The 18,620-nt window shown below is 37.5% G+C and overlaps 1 protein-coding gene across 1 annotated transcript; it reads right to left on the bottom strand.

Annotated features, from left to right (window-relative positions):
- Window positions 1–2,034: 2,034 nt before the first annotated feature.
- LOC143849622 (glycerophosphodiester phosphodiesterase GDPDL4-like) lies at window positions 2,035–17,239 on the bottom strand. The gene is made up of 9 exons (XM_077358706.1): window positions 16,971–17,239; window positions 12,934–13,227; window positions 11,653–11,765; window positions 10,683–11,187; window positions 8,606–8,644; window positions 8,198–8,485; window positions 6,228–6,370; window positions 3,337–3,823; window positions 2,035–2,626 (listed from the first exon to the last, which is right to left on the bottom strand). Exons 1-9 carry the CDS (start codon window positions 17,068–17,070, stop codon window positions 2,328–2,330), a joined length of 2,268 nt encoding a protein of 755 aa, XP_077214821.1. The 5' UTR covers window positions 17,071–17,239; the 3' UTR covers window positions 2,035–2,327.
- Window positions 17,240–18,620: the final 1,381 nt, after the last annotated feature.

Below are 18,620 nucleotides of genomic sequence, written 5' to 3'. Positions count from 1 at the left end.
TATCAGAAAATTCCTTAATAGATTTATTTGGAAAATTCTCCAACACTTTTTTGGTGGGGGATTTGCAGCTATTTTGTAGATTTTAATCCTTAGATGCTTCTATATCCAGACTCTTACTGATCTTTGAAAATAGGGAAAACTACTAAAAACGCCCTAAATCAAAACCTATATACTAGAAACCCCCAAAATTTTCTTAATTACCAATAACATCATCTTTTGCAATAATTAACTTTTAAGTTTTTACTCTACATATTTTACCCTTAATATAGGGGAGTGATAAATCGACTCCCAAATATGATAAATCGACTCCCCATGTATCTTTTGCAATAATTAAGTTTTAAGTTTTTACTCTACTTATCGACTCCCAGAGAGATAGACACATGGGGAGTCGATTTATCACTTTAGGGGGTCGATTTATCACTGCCCTTAATATATTATGCTTGTACAAATCCCTGCAATCTCACCTGTCTATATCTCAAATGAAGCCATTTCCCATGCACCATACACGTTTGTGGTTAACTCTCTCTCCTCTCAACTGAATACATCATGGTAGCATTCTTTTGCCAATGCGATGCATATATGTAGAACAATGGCCCCACATAAAGATGAGGTCTAAAATATTGGGCCCACCCCAATGCATGGTCTTGGGACCCACCGATCAAAACAGAGGAAAAATGGTTTCCCCACTAGGGGTAAAAAAGGGGGGGCCCAAATGAAAATGAGTTTTAAAATTATACTACTAGCATTCTTTGCCATGCTATGCATGGGTGTAAAATATTGGACCCACCGATCAAAACATGAGGAAAAATGGTGTCCTATCCACCTCATCTTCATGTGGGGTCATTATTTTACACCCATACATGCATGGCATGGGCAGGAATGCTATGATGATGTATTCAATTAAGAAAATTTTGAGGGTTTCTAGTATATAGGTTATGAAAACCTCTATATATCTGAGGGCTAAGACCATCCTATGGAATGAATTTGTGGGCACAACCTATTTATGTTGTGGCCCATCAAATGGACCGTTTGAATCATCCTGGCCCATCAAAGGACGGTCGAGATCATCCTATGGCGTGGCATGCACAGTACTTTTTGAAAATATGTGGGCGAGGTGTGAATTGTGAACTAAGTGCAAATAGTGGGCTACCCTGAAATCATCAAAAGATGAGGTGTAAAAATGCAAACAAAAATCAAAGGTGCAAAACCCAGGCTAGAATCATCTCAACAAGGAACAAGGTAGCCAGGTAGGCAATCATGTCCAGTTGGCACATGGGACCCAAAAAGTGGCTGTAAGTAACCATTCCTTTTAGCATTTTCCCCATCAGCTTCACCCCTACAGGCCTCTTGATGTGAAGTTTCTTTTCTACCGAGAAGTCTTTTTATTAGACACCCAGCTGCATTGTATGTGGCAATCAGGTCACTTCATTCCTTCAAATGTGAAGTACATCAGCCCCTCTACAGTCGTAGTAGCTGGGTGTCTAAAGTAATGAAAATGGGCGCATTTATCATTTTCCTTTTTTTTTAATTAGGGGGAAAGATGTTGGCGAAAACCACAAAGAACATGTAGTTTGCCATTGACTACAAAGTCTGAAACAAAATAGTTTGTTTTTCAAGCTTTATTTTTGTCATAGCTTACTTTTTAGGCATCAAATATTGTGCATTTGGCCTGATTTTAGTATCATTAGAAAGGTTTTTCGATTACCTATCTAACGAGTACAAGTTCACGCGATTTAGACGATGATTTGAAGAAGTTATAGGTGATTTATAGACAGAGTACCATTCTATGACGGAATTTCTATTTTAGGGTTATTTTAGTCAAGTATTAGAGAGTTTATTTCCTAAAGTAATAGAGAGTTTATTACTTTATTTCCTAATATATTTAGGAGTTTCTTTCCTAAGTCATTGTCATCCTTCCTTCCCTAGAGTTTGTAGGGTTTTTATATTCATTTTTCTTTCCTAATTCATTTTTGCTACATTCAAAGAACTGGTTTTTTTTCTCTTTGATCACTACGATCACAAACCATAAACCTGTAAGAGAGAATAGAGTATTGCACTAGATATCCATTGTTCGGTCTCTAATTCAACACAATTCTGAGTACAAATAATCTAAAAGCAAATGTAAGTTTGAAATATTACAGGACTTGGATGCTCTCAAAATGTGCAAAAATGGTTAAACCAAGTCCAAAAAAATTGCAGTGAATCAGGAAAACAGATAACAATAGTATGATCATGCAGAGAAAGCACCTGAACACTGCACACGAAAGATGGAGGAAGAAGAAGATAATATCGTGGCCCACAAAACAAATTCAACGGTAGGATCACATTCAAAGAAGCAGGAGATATCCAGGGAGTACTGCCAGACACATGAAGATGCGAGAAGTAGTACGTGACTTTCCACTTGGAGATATTGTAGGGGCGATGGTGGGTAACGATGAACTTCCTCCTGTAGAGTTTGTTCGCTCTGAAACAGGAGGCAAAGGTGGCTCTATTACATCGGACTCTGTCAGGGCTGGGAGTGGTGCAGTGGCTGGAGGAATAGTGGAAAGTAGCTGCATCAGACCTCCAGCTTGAACAGGACTCATATATACAGGCAAGTTCTTGCCCAACTTTAAACAAGTATTGCCTGCAAGAAAGCATAGAGGCAAAATTTCCATCACTAAGATGCAGAGAATCAGAAAGAAACAAGTTCACATGATCGAAAGATGGTAAGTGTCAAAAAGCCAGTGTTTTTTTTTTTTTTTTCTGTCATGATTTTCAGTACTTGTAAGAGAAACAGGACTTGTAGAGAAACAACAAGTGACCTTACATTTACTATACTAATGGTGACTTTTTGTTCTCTTTTTTGCATCCAGATGTATTACAGAGTTTAAAACCAGTCCACACTATAATTTTAGAACAAAGCATCCAGTTATCTACTTTATTTGAATTTGTATGGGTCAGCAGAATCTCACATTTTTCTGTAAGATTAAGGTCTCAAATGAAGGTTCAAACTGGGGTTACATGAAAGAATAACACTCACCATCACCATGACAACCCTGGTTTATGTTTTTTTTAACCCGGAATTTATCTAAGCTCTGTTTCTTTCGATCTAAAATGGGTGCAAAAAAATTTTAAGCCCAATTTTAAGTGGAAAATAAGTTTAAAATTTAGTTTACATCCATTTTATCATGCAAAGAAATGGACACCTACGAACCCGGACAGACACCTTAAATTTTATTAATAATTAGAAAATAATAATAATAGTAGATATCCCCTAGCCTCAAAACTCAACAGAAAAAAAAATCAATCAGAACGAATAGGCAAATAAAGTAATATAGATCAGGTTGGACTTACTTCTGTATGATCTGGCAGTTCCTGGGAAATCAGTGATGATTCCATCCACCCCCGCCCCCTGGAAAAATGAGTTGATCTCCACATATGGGTCTGAGAAGAAATCCCATGCTTGTGATACAAACTCATTTCTGAATAGATATGCATACACAGAGACGTTAAATGATTGCAATTTCTGTACAATGCTAGTAGCTCTAATTATGAAGGCATCACTATTCTGAGGAAATATAGAACTCTTTCCAATTGCCACAGAATCTGCAAACATCTTGATATCCTTTAAAGATGAGTTAAGGACATCGCTAATCTTCTCATCAATCTTGTACATGAGCCTGTGGTTGGTTTGCTGCTTGAACTTGGTCAGAACAGAACTATTGGTGGATTGGATTGTGACTTCCAGACTTGTTTGGTTGCCATAACCAGAAGCATTTAAGGTGCTGATGACGGCATCGATTATGCTAATACCCTGCTTCTGTGCGAGGTACGCTGCATTCTGTAGAAATAAGGCAAATAAACGTTATTTCTCAAGGCAAAGGTGTACAAGCTCAGATCTTATGAAACCATTTCCTTTGGTATGACCATGAAGTTTTTAAAAGGATTTAAACTGGAATAAATCATAAGAACAGACGTTTCTTGACCTGAAGTTGGCGGCCTCGACCAAAAATTTCATGATGCTTTATATCAAATCTAAAGGTTTAAACTTTCAACCGCTTCATTTTGACAATACTTAAAAATGGTTTTCCTACATATGTGCACCATGTGACATTTTTCTGCATTCTGTTTCATCTTTATAGTTAGAGTTTGGCATTATGAGATTCTTCATGTGTATCAATGATGGGCTCCCTTGGTAAACAAGTTTTGAATCAGCCAGTCCTGCTGATAGGATCAGATAGCAGACCCAAGAGAATTAGGAATTCATGTTTAATCGACTTAGTTTTGACTTTTGACTATGGTGGTATGCCTCTCATAATCAAACGCTGGGAACCTAATATCACTCTAGAGAAAGATTTCTTGTCTGAAATTCCGATATGGATACGTCTTCCAGGACTTCACCTTAAGTTTTGGTCGCCTCACTGCCTTAGCAGGATTACAAGCCTAATTGGGAAACCGTTGTACATGGACTCGCACACCGCTGAGGAGACCAGACTTAACTATGCAAGGTTGTGCATCCAAGTCAGAGCAAACCAGCCACTGCCTGATTCTATTAAGCTCAAATCAGCTAGCAGAGACATAATCCAAAAAATCACTTATGATTGGAAGCCTAAAGCATGTTCGAATTGTAATGATTTCAGCCATCTATCCAAGGATTGTAAGTGTTATCCAAGCCAACCCCGGCCTCCAAGGAAAGAATGGGGACCTGTCCAAATCTCCAAGAAAATCAGTAAGTTGTCCTGAAGATTCAAGAAGAAACAGTGCATCCAAATCCTTCCCCCCTTCAGAACAGATTCTCGGTCCTTGAAGTTAAAACTCCTCACCAGGTGGAAACTCCTCACCCCCCTACTTGCAGCTCTCAGCCAGGTGGAAAGCTTAAGGAAAAAATGGAGAATTGCCCACCCCCTGAAGATGGTCCATGGCATTTGGTCCAAAAGAAGACCAGATCTCCTCTCTCTTTCCTCACACCCTCTACCTCCGGGTTCCCTTCTCTACTCTCTCTTGGTAGAAGGTAGAGGCTACTGTCGGGGATCTGAGGTGCAAAACCTTTGCTTGATCTCATGTCTCATTGCAGTTCCTTGGCCTTTGCTTTTTGATGTTTGTTATCCCTTAGCTTAGGCTGCTTATTTTAGCTTTGTTGTTGTGCTTTTGTCCCCCTTGAGCTTCCATGCTCCTGTTTGTTCCCCCTTTCAATATTAAGTGGGGTTGTCTTTTGTCCTTCATTTTTGTTGCCCCCCTCTGCATGTAGAGGGTTTGCTTTTCTAAGCTTATTGTGTATCACTTTTTCTTTTAATATATCTGGTAGGTTCCTGCCTAACCCCAGCTTACCCATAAAAAAAAAGAAGTCAAAAAGACCTGGTTTGACAATGCCATTAAGATATGAGTTGGCAGGTATTCTTCCTCCTCCTCTTCTTCTTCCTCTTTGGAGTTGCAGAGATGAAAAAACTAGAAAAAACAGAGAAAGAGAAGATGGTGAAGATTACATTTTTTCTTTGATGATGCCTGACTCCTTTTTTTTTAAAGGTAAAAAGACTCTCTCTTGACTTTATTAAATACTTGTTTTAATTGGCTTGTTGATACTTTCTATCCTTTTCTTCTTTCTAGAAGAAAAAGAAGAATGGGACTGCTGATTAGGCCCAAACATTGCAACCAGGCCAACAATCAAACCAATCGGTAGATGAACTAATTTTACAACCTTGACATCAACCATGGCATGGCACCTCACATAGTTCAAATTTTCAGTAAGGCTCTTTTTCTTCAACGTAAAATGGGCGTAAAACAAATTTTATGCTCATTTTTAGGTTCAAAATTTGGCATAAAATTTTTTGTTTTACGCCCATTTTACGTTGAAAGAAACAGAGCCTAAGTGAAGAAGTTTAGTTGCTTTTGGAGAAACTAAACGAGGAATGATAATATCACTTTCGCATGGAAAAGGATTATTATGTGCTTCATTAACTGATAAAAATGATGGGACCCATACTTGAAACACCTGAAATCCCTGACATGCAAGGGATGGTCCCACCTTTCCGTGCTAACACGGGACAAAGAATAATGCCACGGCCCAATCCATTTGGGTAGATGTTATTAGTATTTCCCTAATCTACGAGGTATTGCCAGTCAACCCTCTCCATCTGAACTAAGACAGCAAAAGCAGATAGGAAAAGCCATGCGATCTATTGAAGTTGTTGCTTTTTTTTAAGGGTCTTTAATAGGACTAGAAATGTGCGATGTGAATAGGCACTAACCTCTATCTTGATCAAGACACCATTAATAGGCTTGCCTTTTGCAAAGGCCAAAAAATCGGATAATGACATGAAATTTCCTGCATTTGCATATGCTGGGTTCCTCCGCATAGCATACACCTTTAAGTCTGGGTTTGATATTGCAGCTACAGTAGACAGAAAGAAAAAGTGACATCATGGAAAATTCATTGGTCAAAAAAACATTTATTTATGCAATTTTATTTATACTAAGGCCAATTTATACTAAATGTCAATCATGAGTATTAGTATGTCTCAACGAGTGATTAACTACTGCTATAGCAAAACATAAGGCAAATGATAAAAATACTAAACATTGATGATTGCAGAAATGATGCATTTAGTGCTGGACCAAATAAGTTAGTTCCAATTCATGGTATGCAAATCTTTTACAATGTAAAGCCGTGAAAATAACAAGGATTCTCAGAAACAGCAAATGATCCAGAACAAATACAATTCTTCTGGTTGGGCCTGTATCTAATTAGCTTCCTCAGGACCTTTAGGGAACAGAGAAAGCTACCGGAATACCATTTAATAACTCTAAGACAGATAGCTTTCCCGAGACCTTTATGCTCCATTTGGTTGCCGGAATTTTTTTGGTTCCTGGGACTTTTGTGGAATTTCCGCAGGAAACCCACGTTTGGTTGGTGGGCCCAAAATAATCCCAGGAACCAAAATAACCCCGCACGAAACCCCAGGAAGGAAAAAAAAAAATACTCCCAGGAACCAAAAATAAGCTTGCAGAAGAATTTTTTTCTTCCCAACAGTTCAAGCAACCAAACAAAGCATTTGTTTCCCACCATAGTCCGGTCAACCAAATATGGGATTTTTATTTTACCGGGATACTTCCAAGGAGTTTTTTTCACACCAATCTCCCAGGAAGTTTTTTGTTCCACAAAAATCCCAAGAACCAAAAAAAATCCAGCAATTTAGGGATCGGAGACCTAAATGACAACAAGCCTCAAGAACTCTTGCAAAGGTTAAGGATCTCTCATGAAACTTCACTGGAAAGCTGGTAGTTGAAGGGGGGAATAGCATGGCCATTGAAGAGGAATCCGGGTCTATGGAGATGAGCTTGCACCAGTGATGAAATATTGGACTTGGAAAGTTATAGAAGTGTCATTTAATCATGTTTGTGTGAAGCTAATGATATGATACAGTTGCTAAAGGAATACTTGGACCCGAATAGTGTATTAGGCATCTCAGCTCCATTTGTAACAATGATTTCCCATCTTTATTGATGAAATAGTAATTTATTACAAAGAAAAAGAAAAGGAAAGAAACTTGTATTTTATTAACTGCTGTTTGATGTTTATGGTTCTTATGCAAGCACTTTTTTGTTTTCTTCATCTGTATCAGATGTTTCTTTATTTTATCTTAGAGCTGCAAATCGTGTATTAGGCATCTCAGCTCCTTTTGTAACAATGATTTCCCATCTTTATCTATGAAATTGTAATTTCTGACAAAGAAAAAGAAAAGAAAAGAAATATGTACTTATTTTATCATGTGGCTTCAACTCATTTATTCTTTGCTTACTAGGAGTGCTACAACATCTATTAATCTCAAGGTGCTTCAAATAAAAATAGATCAAAAATCCATAAATAGAGATCTTACAAGTGGATTTTGACTTTTTCAATGAATGGATAAAGTTCTGTAAGCAAGGCTACGTTAAAGGCAAATACAGTAAAAATATGTAAAACCAGTACAAGTAAAAAAGAAGAAACCCATGTTACATGAATTCTTCTGAATGGGTGGAGTACCCATGTCGAACACATAATGGATTCCAATAGTTCAGGATTCACTGAGAGAGAGTTCAACTTGTGGCTGCGGGAAGTATTTAAGTTTCTTTCTTGTACATTGTTTCTTTTTACTAAGCATGTCACCTGTTCTTAAACTATGAAAGTAAGTCAACTTGCATAAGGTAACATGCAAAGAGGAGACCAACTTCGACTTACGCTTCAACTGAGACTGGATATCTTTCCAAGCGAGGTTGAAGGTGAAAATTCCAGGAGTCTCTTGAATTTCTGGAATATTAGCTGAACGAGAATTGTAGGGTGACTGTGCAACTGTTGTGCTAGATAAAAGATCTATAGATCCTAAGCATATGGGGATTCCATCAGCTGTTACTTGAACAGAACAATCAATAACATCTGCACCATCTTCAACAGCTTGTTGGTAAGCCAAATCAGTGCAACCAGGGTAGATTCCACTTGCTCCATTGTGAGAGATAATTACTGGCTTTTCTGAAATACACCACAAGATAAATGGATAAAATCGGAAGCGAGCTACTTATAAATGTGGTGCCTCAACCGACAAATAAATGTAGAAAGTGAATAAAGCTTGCAACATAGTTAGTGACATACCACGTTCAGAACTATTCTTATTTATATGAGAAAAGCAACCTGCAGCAATAATACAGACGTTAATATCCTGAAAAATAAATTCTTTAAAGTGAACAAATAATTTACTACAAACAACTAATAAAATATACATAAGAGTTCTGCCATGAGAGATGTCTTCACCAAACCAATTGACCTACAACTAACAATGGTGAAAGAAAACCGAAAAGGAAAAAAATTAAAGAAAACAGAAGTGATCACTAAAGTTTAAAACTAAATAAAACAGCAATAACTTGAGAACAGTATGTTGCACAAAGGTAGAATTAAGGATATGTACAGCTGGTGCCCACAACTAGCAGGGAACCGTGTCCTATAACCATAGTTTTAAATTTCAGCCGAAATCTGAAATTTCGGGCTTCAGTGGATACCGAAAGCGAAATCCCTAATAACAAAAGCGCTACTTTATTTCGACTGAAATTTCAAAATTTCGGTCCGAAATTTAAGGAATATCACAAAAAAAATCAGGATTTTATTCATTATTTTATATTTTCCCAAAATTTCAGAAGAAATTACCAAAATTTTGAAAATTTACGAGATAAAATATTCCATTTTTTATTTTGTTGGATTTCGTTCGAAATTTCAAAAATTTGGCTGAAATTTCAGTTTCGGTGAGGACCGAAACGCATTCCGAAACTGAAATCTGAAACCATGCCTATAACCTCCAATTTCAGGTGAAGAGGAAGAAGAAGATGCCACCGAACCTAAGTTGGTTCGTTGGTCCACAAGTCACCCCATGGTCAATCGATTCCAATGTGTAAATTGATTTATCATCTGGAAGGATAAATAGATTTCCCCCGAAATCAATTTACTCCTGAAATCGATTTCAGTGTAGCAAAACAAACATACAAGTCAGCATCTCACTGAAAGGGTAAAAAGCAGAAGAACAAGAGAGTACCTGAACACAAGCATATAGAAACACATGTTAATGTCTTAGTAGATCATCACCAACATGGTATGATTTTTGAGGACATCCTAGCGCATTGGTTTTGTGGGGGCAATGTTGGGAACACAAACTCAACATTATTCTAAGTCGACATTTTTCTTAAATTCGCTTGCACTGTTCATGTAATGTATTACCCTTCCCACCCATAAAAATAAGCTTATGTCATCCTCATTCTATCTCAAAGTAAATATGTAACATCTTGTGCATATAAGAGAGAACATGACCTTGGATAGGAGAGAATGGAAGAAAATGATCCATGTAGACGAACCCAACTAGTGTCAGGATTAGACTTAGTCAATTTGAGCCGGGTAGATTCTTTCACCTTCTTCATGAAAATTTTCAAAAGGATTCGTTAGCCGACCCCAAATAGTTTGGGACAAAGGCTTAGTTGAGTTGAGTTGAGTTGAGTTGAGTTGTGCATATGAGAGCTCTAATCTTGTAGAGAACCCTGGGAGTTTTGATCTCTTATGGTTTTTGTAGAGAAGGATAATACATGACTAGTTAATAACTTATTTTCCAACTACATTATTTCTAGCTTCACAACTAGGTTTTAATGATATACTAAAGTGATGGGGATAGAAAATTTTAAAAAATTGATTAATCAACGAGGGATTATTGACAAATAGCAATCACAGAAGTAGCAATGCCTGTATCTCATCAACAGGTTTATTATCTTGAAGAGAGTTCCAAGTACATTGAAAAACTCTAAAGGCCGAATAATGAAATTCAAGGACATGAAAGTTTAGGAAAGAATAGAAAGGGAAATCCAAAGACATGAAGTGTAGACTACTGCTATAATGTATTATACAGGTAATCCACCATAATAAGTTTGTCCATGCATCTAGTGAAGAAAATTATAATGGAAACAACAAAAGTGAGATCTCGCTCTTGCATATCAGAGCTCATTCAAGAAACTATCGGATGGATAAATAAAATAATGGCCGGTGCAATGTAACCAACTAGTAATGTATGAAAGTAATCTCACTGATCTTGCTGCATAGGAAATTTAGGAGTGTCCTAATTCTTAAAATTTGCATACGATGCACAGATTTCTCAGTAAAATATGAAGTCATGATGTGAGAAAAGATAAAAGCTCACCTATGGCCTCTGATGGAGTTATAGGAAAATCCGACAGCAAGCCATCAACAGAAAAGTCACCATTGTCAATAAAAGATAAATACTCAGCTATTGGATCATAACTGTAATTGTAGCTAAGAGGTACAGCATCATTGATGAAATCTGATGCAAAAACTTCCAGCCCTTCCTTATGAGCATCCAAGACAAGAGATGTGTGGGGCTGTAGATACAGATCATCACTTACAGGCCATATATAATTCTTGGGGACAAGAATTCCAGAGGAAAATGTCTTGACAAATGTAAGATTCTTCAAGAGTGAACCATAAGTTTGGTTGGTTGAAGGTTCAGTAACATCTGCTCCTAGAAAACGGAAAACTAATTTTGTTCGGGTTCTTTTAAACCTTGCTGTGATGCTGCTCAGGAAACCAATTTCTGGTGATGACACATAGTTTATAACAGCACGTTTTGATACAGAAAGCAAAAAAAATTCCACGCTCAAATTATGTTGCCTGAAGAATATATCATGCTGCAATAAATGGAAGAGGGGATTGGGTCAGAACAAAAAAGGTAGAACGGATGACACATGGCATGGTTTGTGCATTAAGACTTCCCTGTAGAAAAACTTATCAATTTATCCTGCCAATTAGCCATTTGTGATCCGCAAAGAAGCAAACAAAAGACCAAATATACTTTCTCTTTTTTTTTTTGAGAAAAAAAAAGAGAAAATAGATAACATGATAATTGGGGAGAAGGCAGGCAGTCCATGCGAACAATAGTTCGCTTGCTCCTATATGTGGGAGTGATGAAACCAACCACAGAACCCCACCCCACCCACTCCCCCAGATTGGAATTGGTTCCATTGATAATGACATTTCAGGTGCAACCTCCAGACAAACATGCACTAAGACAGCGCGGATTGTAACATATTCCCTACATTGACAAAGAACACTACTGAGATGTAAGATTTGTACTTAGGATTCACAAAATTTACCTGAATATTCAGCCATAAGCCAGGTGGGCCCAGCTTTGCCACTTGTTCGACAGTATTAAGATTGAATGAACTACCATCGAATAGAGGACTTCGAGAATATATTCCCTGAATTACTGCCCAGGTAGCAAAAAAGTTGTCAGTACACTATTCAAACATGTGTTATATCTCAAATGCACAGAAAGCAATAATCTCATCAGATACCATTAAGGTTTTTTTTTTTTTTTTTTTGCCTTTCATTTAATCTGCATTCTACTAAGTTAGCCAAGCCACGTGTCCGGACAATTAAATATTTTTCTCTGCAGGAAAATGATACCAAGTCACGCTGGTGTCAGTGCTGTCCCAAACAGCGCTCCTAATATTCCCATGTGTACCAAAATAAGGGTATGATTGCCATTTTTAAAAAAGATACAGGTATTTTGTCATCAAAATGGTTACTAGAATATATTTGGACACAGGGTGCAATAGGGAGGGCTGTTAACAACATCCCTGAAATGGGCATGTTTTCATGGCAGCTCTCTTTGTCTGCATGTGATATATGATTAAAAGTTTCAAACCATTATGTCCTGGTACATATGTGTACACTTCTGTAGTTAGCTTCGCATAAAGAAGACAAAAAGCAGCTAATCTTATCAAATAAATATGGCAGAAAATGATATACACACATAGATTTGAAAACATGCAGACAAAAAGAAAGTTTGAAAGCTGCAACACTGACTGGGTTCATTCTGAATTACATTTCTGGATCCCACTTTCAGTAAGGAGGTCCCATGATCTTTTTTTTTTGTGAATGGGGAGCTCCCAAGATCTTTGCAGTAAGTGATTACATAAGATCGTAGTCTAGAAATATCTCAGATTAAAGGAACTTGAAAATGTTCAATTTCAAAGTTGGGGTAAAGAACCACACCTAGAAATTAAGGTACAGAGGATTTAAAAAAAAAATTGTTCCTGATATTGAATGTTGGGCAACATTTTGATCTGCGTAATGCTTATCTCTCTAATGGAATAAAAAAATGGTGGAGGCATTAATTATAAGATAATTACAATCTGATTAATAGTTACTTTAGAAATTACAACATATAGATTCTCGAAAATTATTTAGAAATAAGAAAGTTAAATGTATTACATAAGATGTTGGCTAAGTAACCAAAAAGAGACATCACAAGATTATCTGTTTGAGGTTTTTGACATATCTCGTCTACTTTTTGTATATTTCTGATTTCTATAAAGAAGAAGAGAAAATAAAATTATAAAAAACTACATTTTATAAGAATTCCAACTTACAATAGACGTTCGATAGGTCTTTCAGGGTATAGTCTATAGAAAACCATCCATCCATAGGCACCCCATTGACAACGTAGGACTTTTTGTTGTTTTCAAACAATATGGCAACATTTGTAGAATTATCAAGCTTTAGGTCCGGTGCACAGATCCCAAAATTGTCCTTTGTTAATTGTACATCACACCAGAAGATCACATTGGGTAAACTAATAGATGATGCAAACTGGTAGGCAGCTGAACTGGAATCTGGAAAAAGCCCTGAAAAACCACCTCTAGCTATTACTACAGGCGCATTACCTGCAAATTAATAAAGAGATGTCAGCGTCCTGTATAAGACATGTAACCAAAAAGACAATAAGATGAAAACTCAATGCAAATTCCTCCTAACACACAGATTTCCATCCAAAAGTGTCTGAAGAGAAAAAGGCAATGCATGCCAGGAAATGTGGAACTATATATATATATATATATATATATATATATATATATATATATATATATATATATATAGAGAGAGAGAGAGAGAGAGAGAGAGAGGGAAGGGTTCCTACGCTCGAGCGCAGATAGCTTATCTGCGCTCGAGTGCTGGAAACAGGGGGGAGGGGGCATTGGGGGGGTGATCCAAACCATTCATTTGGACGGCCCCATCATGGATGGGGGGCTTACCAAAAATCAGATCCATTGGATCACCATAGGGTATCCATTTGTGGGGCCAAAAATGGACAGATACTGTTTGTCAACAAATCTGTCCATTTTTGGCCCCACAAATGGACACCCTAAGGTGATCCAATGGAGCTGATTTTTGGTGGACACCCTATGCATGAAAGGGCCCATCAAATGAATGCTTTGGATCCCATAAAAAATGTGGCCCCACCCTGTTTCTGTGCTCGAGCGCAGAAACCATTTCCTCTTATATATATATATATATATATAGGGAAAAGTGAGCGTACCCGGTCGAGTAGATGAGCTTATCTACTCGGTCGGCTAAAAACAGTGGGGGCCACATTTTTTTGGTGATCCAAACCATTCATTTGAAAGGTCCTTACCTAGATAGGGTGTCAACAAAAAATCAACCCCATAGGATCATCCTAACCCATCCAACAGTGGAGGGAAAAATGGGCAGATTTGTGGACAAACTGTGTTTGTCCATTTTTCCCTCCGCATTTGGATGGGTTTGGATGATCCTATGGATCTGATTTTTTGTGGACACCCTATCTAGGTAAGGGCCTTTCAAATGAATGGTTTGGATCACCCAAACAATGTGCGCCCCCACTGTTTTTAGCTTGACCGAGTAGATAAGCTTATCTACTCGACCGAGTACAGTCACTTTTCCTCTGTATATATATAAGAGAGAGAGGAAACTGTTATATATATATATATATATATATCGGAAACTGTTGGTGAGCTAGCTTGCCCAATCACATGGGGGCACACTTTGTGTGTCTGTCCATTTTTGTCCTCCACAAATGGAGGGGTTAGGATGATCCTATGGAGCTGATTTTTGGTACACCCCCCATCTATGTAAGGGACTTTCAAATGAATGGTTTGGATCATCCTAACAAAGTGGGCCCCCATGTGATTGGGGAAGCTAGCTCACCATAAGTTTGGTGAGCTATATATATATATATATATATATATATATATATATATATAGAGAGAGAGAGAGAGAGAGAGAGAATAGAGTTCCTAAGGTGTCACCTCATATAGCTTATATGAGGTGGCGCTTAAAAACATAAGGGGCCCACTTTGTTTGGATGATCCAAAGCATTCATTTGATAGGCCCTCACATAGATAGGGTGTGCCCAAAAAATCAACTTCATAGGATCATCCTAACCCTTCCATTTGTGAAGGTTGAAATGGATGGGTATAAACCTCCATAAATCTGCCCATTTTTAACCTCCATAAATGGAAGGGTTAGGATGATCCTATGGACCTGATTTTTTGTAGGCACCATATCCATATAAGGGCCTTTCAAATGAGTGGTTTGAATCGCCCCAAAAATGTGGGCCCCTTATGTTTTGTGAGCGCCACCTCATATAAGCTATATGAGGTGACACCTTAGGAACTCTATTCTCATATATATATATATATATATATATATATATATATATATATATATATATATATATATATATATATATATATATATATATATATATGTGTGTGTGTGTGTGTGTGTGTGTGTGTGTGTGGAAAGTAGTTAAAACAGAAGCTCATTAATTCAGTTTTAAAAGGCAATTGACTAAAACGGATCCATACCTCCCCACATATTTTATGCATGCTAGGAGCTTCATATGCAAATGAGCCTATAGCTTCCGACTTATTATGATATAACTAATTTGTGCAACATAAAGTTGTGAACTACAAGTCAAACAAAGCATAAATAAAATATGTACACAACTGATGTTTAGAAGACAAAGTCAAAGAGGTTTGAAATTCCTTTCTTCAAAGAAATGGAACAGTTTGCATATCTGTTCATGAGCAATGAAGAATTCTACCACAAGGAATACAGTTTGTCTTTCATATTGATAAAAGTGACATAGCGACTTGTTTATCGCCATATTATAGTGCATTCATCTAGCCCTCAGAATTGAAAATAACATAAGAAATCATGGATAATAAAGTGAACTCAGAGAGGTAACAAAAGCAGTGACTAAGGTTTCTCATACAAAAAATGGAATCTCTGCTTCAACATTACTCTTCTTCAGAATCTCCCCCACGAACATTAGTCTTCTTCAGCTGGAGTGGATCTTGTCTTCACATCTAGTGGGCAACATTAGATTAGCAAGTGTTGTGTCTAGTGGAAGCAGAGCAGATTATGTTTATGCATGCTGGTGAACCATTTCTTGTGTTTATCCTTATTTTATTGGTGATGCCCTACAGTATTGTTGGTGAGACTGTCGGGAGCCGGGTAGAACTCACCCTTAAAAGCTAGCCGTTAAGGGGAGGATGCCCATTCCCTTACAAGTGCATCCACATCATTTCACTTCAACAGAGACTTTTATCCCTATAGCGTCCTTATGCTTGGTAAATACTTACCAAGCTCACACTTTTAACCATAGTTTCAAAACTCCCTTGTCTCATCGTTGACTCACCTAGTCGACTCCCTTTTGCCTTGGACTCGTTCCGCATTTTGCCTTACAAAATCAATAAAAACTCCTTTGATCCTCTCAAGTTATGACTGCATTAACTGAGTACTCAGCCGCGTCAACTGAGTACTCGACCGCATCGTGCCGAGTTGACTAGGATTTTCTTCGGCCGCATTTTTTACCCGCAGCCGCGTTTTGAAACACTGCTTTTAACTATCAACAATACATTCTCTATGAAGCAAACAACAACAGAAATAATTCTATTTTGTGTGAAGCAAATTTCAGCTAACAAATGACGATCAAGTTCAGACAGTGATCCCTACAAATCTTGTAAATTTTCAGAATCTGAACAAGATTCATCGCAACAAGGAATTAATCAGCTCCTTGACAGAACTACCACTTGCCAAGTTCTGAACCTCCTTCTACAAACCAAACAAAAAAGTACAAAGAAAAAAAAAGGAATAGAGAAAAGATCTCTAATGATACAAAGCCTAATCACAGCAATATTCAGATTAAATAGCTAAAATTACACTACAGCCTAATCACAGCAATATTCAGATTAAATTGCCAAAATTAAACTACATAGTATATACATCAAAGAATTCTTAAAAAATCAGAACCTACAACATTTTTTTACAACTTCGAAGCTTAAAAAATAATTTCCTCAAAAATTTAACCTTTTCTTTCAAATCAACATTCCTAACCTTATAGGCACACATCAAAACCAAATACTTCTCCTAAACAGCTAAAATCGAACTACATACATCAGAAATTCCTTCAAAATCAGAATCCAAACACTTTTTAGTTTTTACCTTCAAACTCTGAACAAAAATTTCTAACAGTTTCTTTCAAATCAGCATTCCTCACCTTATAATCACATAGCAATGAAAAACTACAAAAAAGGAAAAATAAAACATAAAATCAGACTAAAAAAGAACAGAGAGAGAGTACCTGATAAAGTTAGCCATGAGCTTCGAGCTTTGGATCTCTGAGAGGAGGCGAGAGATGAATGGAGGAGTAAGATGAGGAGTAAGAATTTTAAGCTCGGCATTGATGGAAAAGGCGGCCGGAGGAGTAAGAATTCCGGCGAGTTTCCGGCGAGATTTTTCTGAGGGTTTTTGGGAAATGGCAGTTTGAGGACATCAAGAAAATGATTGTTCTTAGGACAAAAGAAGTAATAGATTTCTTTTGGGTGATACCCACCACCCCCCCTCCCCCCCCCCCCCCGCACCCCCCTCTGATGGCTATTTCGCCCTCCCCAGGCCCCCACCCCCTTTAACAGTTTTCGTTAACTTTTATGAAGGGTGGAGAAGCAACCGTCAACTCCAAAAGCCTAAAAGTTAACGATTTCTGTTAAAGGGGGGGGGAATATCCATATAGCGGGGGAAAATATCACTGCCCTTTCTTTCTTTTTTTTCTGCTGTTCTGCTGCTGCTACGTTGAGTCCTTTTTTCTCCCAGATTGGTCTCTAGTGTATTTAAAGGTTATAAATAGGGTACTGATATTCATACCACCATGTTTTCACAATTGCACTAAGTCACTTTGTCTTTTATTGTTTATCCACCTGTCAAAAGTTTAATACAATTCCCAATGGGAAATGATATCACCACCACTACCGTATTTTGATGATGGCAGCCCTCACTTTATTAAAAAGTACGGTACGGCTTCCCTCTATAGATCAAAGGCTTAGGATCAACCGATGTAAATGATTTTTGGGCACACCCTATTTAGGCTGGGCCCCATCTAATGGACGGTTTGGATCATCCTACTTCCTCTATAGATCAAAGGATCAATCTATGTAAATGATTTTTGAGGCACACCCTATTTAGGCTAGGACACATCTAATGGACAGTTTAGATCATCCTATGGTGCGGGCCATACTGTACTTTTTAATAAAGTAGGGAGTGCCATCATCAAAATACGGTAGTGGTGATATAATTTCCCTTCAGAAGCTCTCAGAAGCCATTAAAACAGAAAAGACAAGACGATTTAGTGCAGTTATCAAAACATGGTAGTGCCAGGATCAGTATAGATACAGGCAGCCACACTATTTTGATGATGTAGTGTCGTTATCAAAATATATAGGAAAGAGATGAGGCGAGTGTGTGCGATTTGGCTTTGGAAGCCGATAGGGGTGCAAGGAATTAAAAAGAGGGGGGCATTTTCGTTGTTTTTTAGTTGATTTCAGTTTGTAGATTTTTGTCGTTATTTAGTGGACCGTTTTGGACTAGAGTCACATGGATCGTCTTCTTCTTCGGAAGTTTTTGTTAACCTTATCTGTACACGTGGCATGTGTGACATGTGGCAATACGTGGCATGAGCATGTGAATGACATCTTAAACGTCATTTCTTCATCTTGGTGGGCCCGATCACTTGCTCAATTGAGATCTAGCTCGATCTCGATTGATCATGACCGTTGATGGTCCCCAAATCACTTTCCATAAAAACACCAGGCATTTTTTTAGATTCTTATTTTGAAATCAGCTGTAGGGTTTTTCTAAAATTATAAGCAACTATTTATTGCAAACTTATTAATCGATGGTATATGGACTCCATTGTTTTCATAATGACAACTCTCACTTTATTAAGCCTGTTTTTATT

The sequence above is a fragment of the Tasmannia lanceolata genome, unplaced genomic scaffold (assembly GCF_043159265.1).
Source record: "Tasmannia lanceolata isolate RefF3 unplaced genomic scaffold, GAP_Taslan_0.1 ptg000018l, whole genome shotgun sequence".
Classification (NCBI taxonomy): Eukaryota; Viridiplantae; Streptophyta; class Magnoliopsida; order Canellales; family Winteraceae; genus Tasmannia; species Tasmannia lanceolata.
The sequence above is the reverse complement of the archived record's forward strand: the minus strand, read 5'-3'. Positions and strand labels throughout refer to the sequence as shown.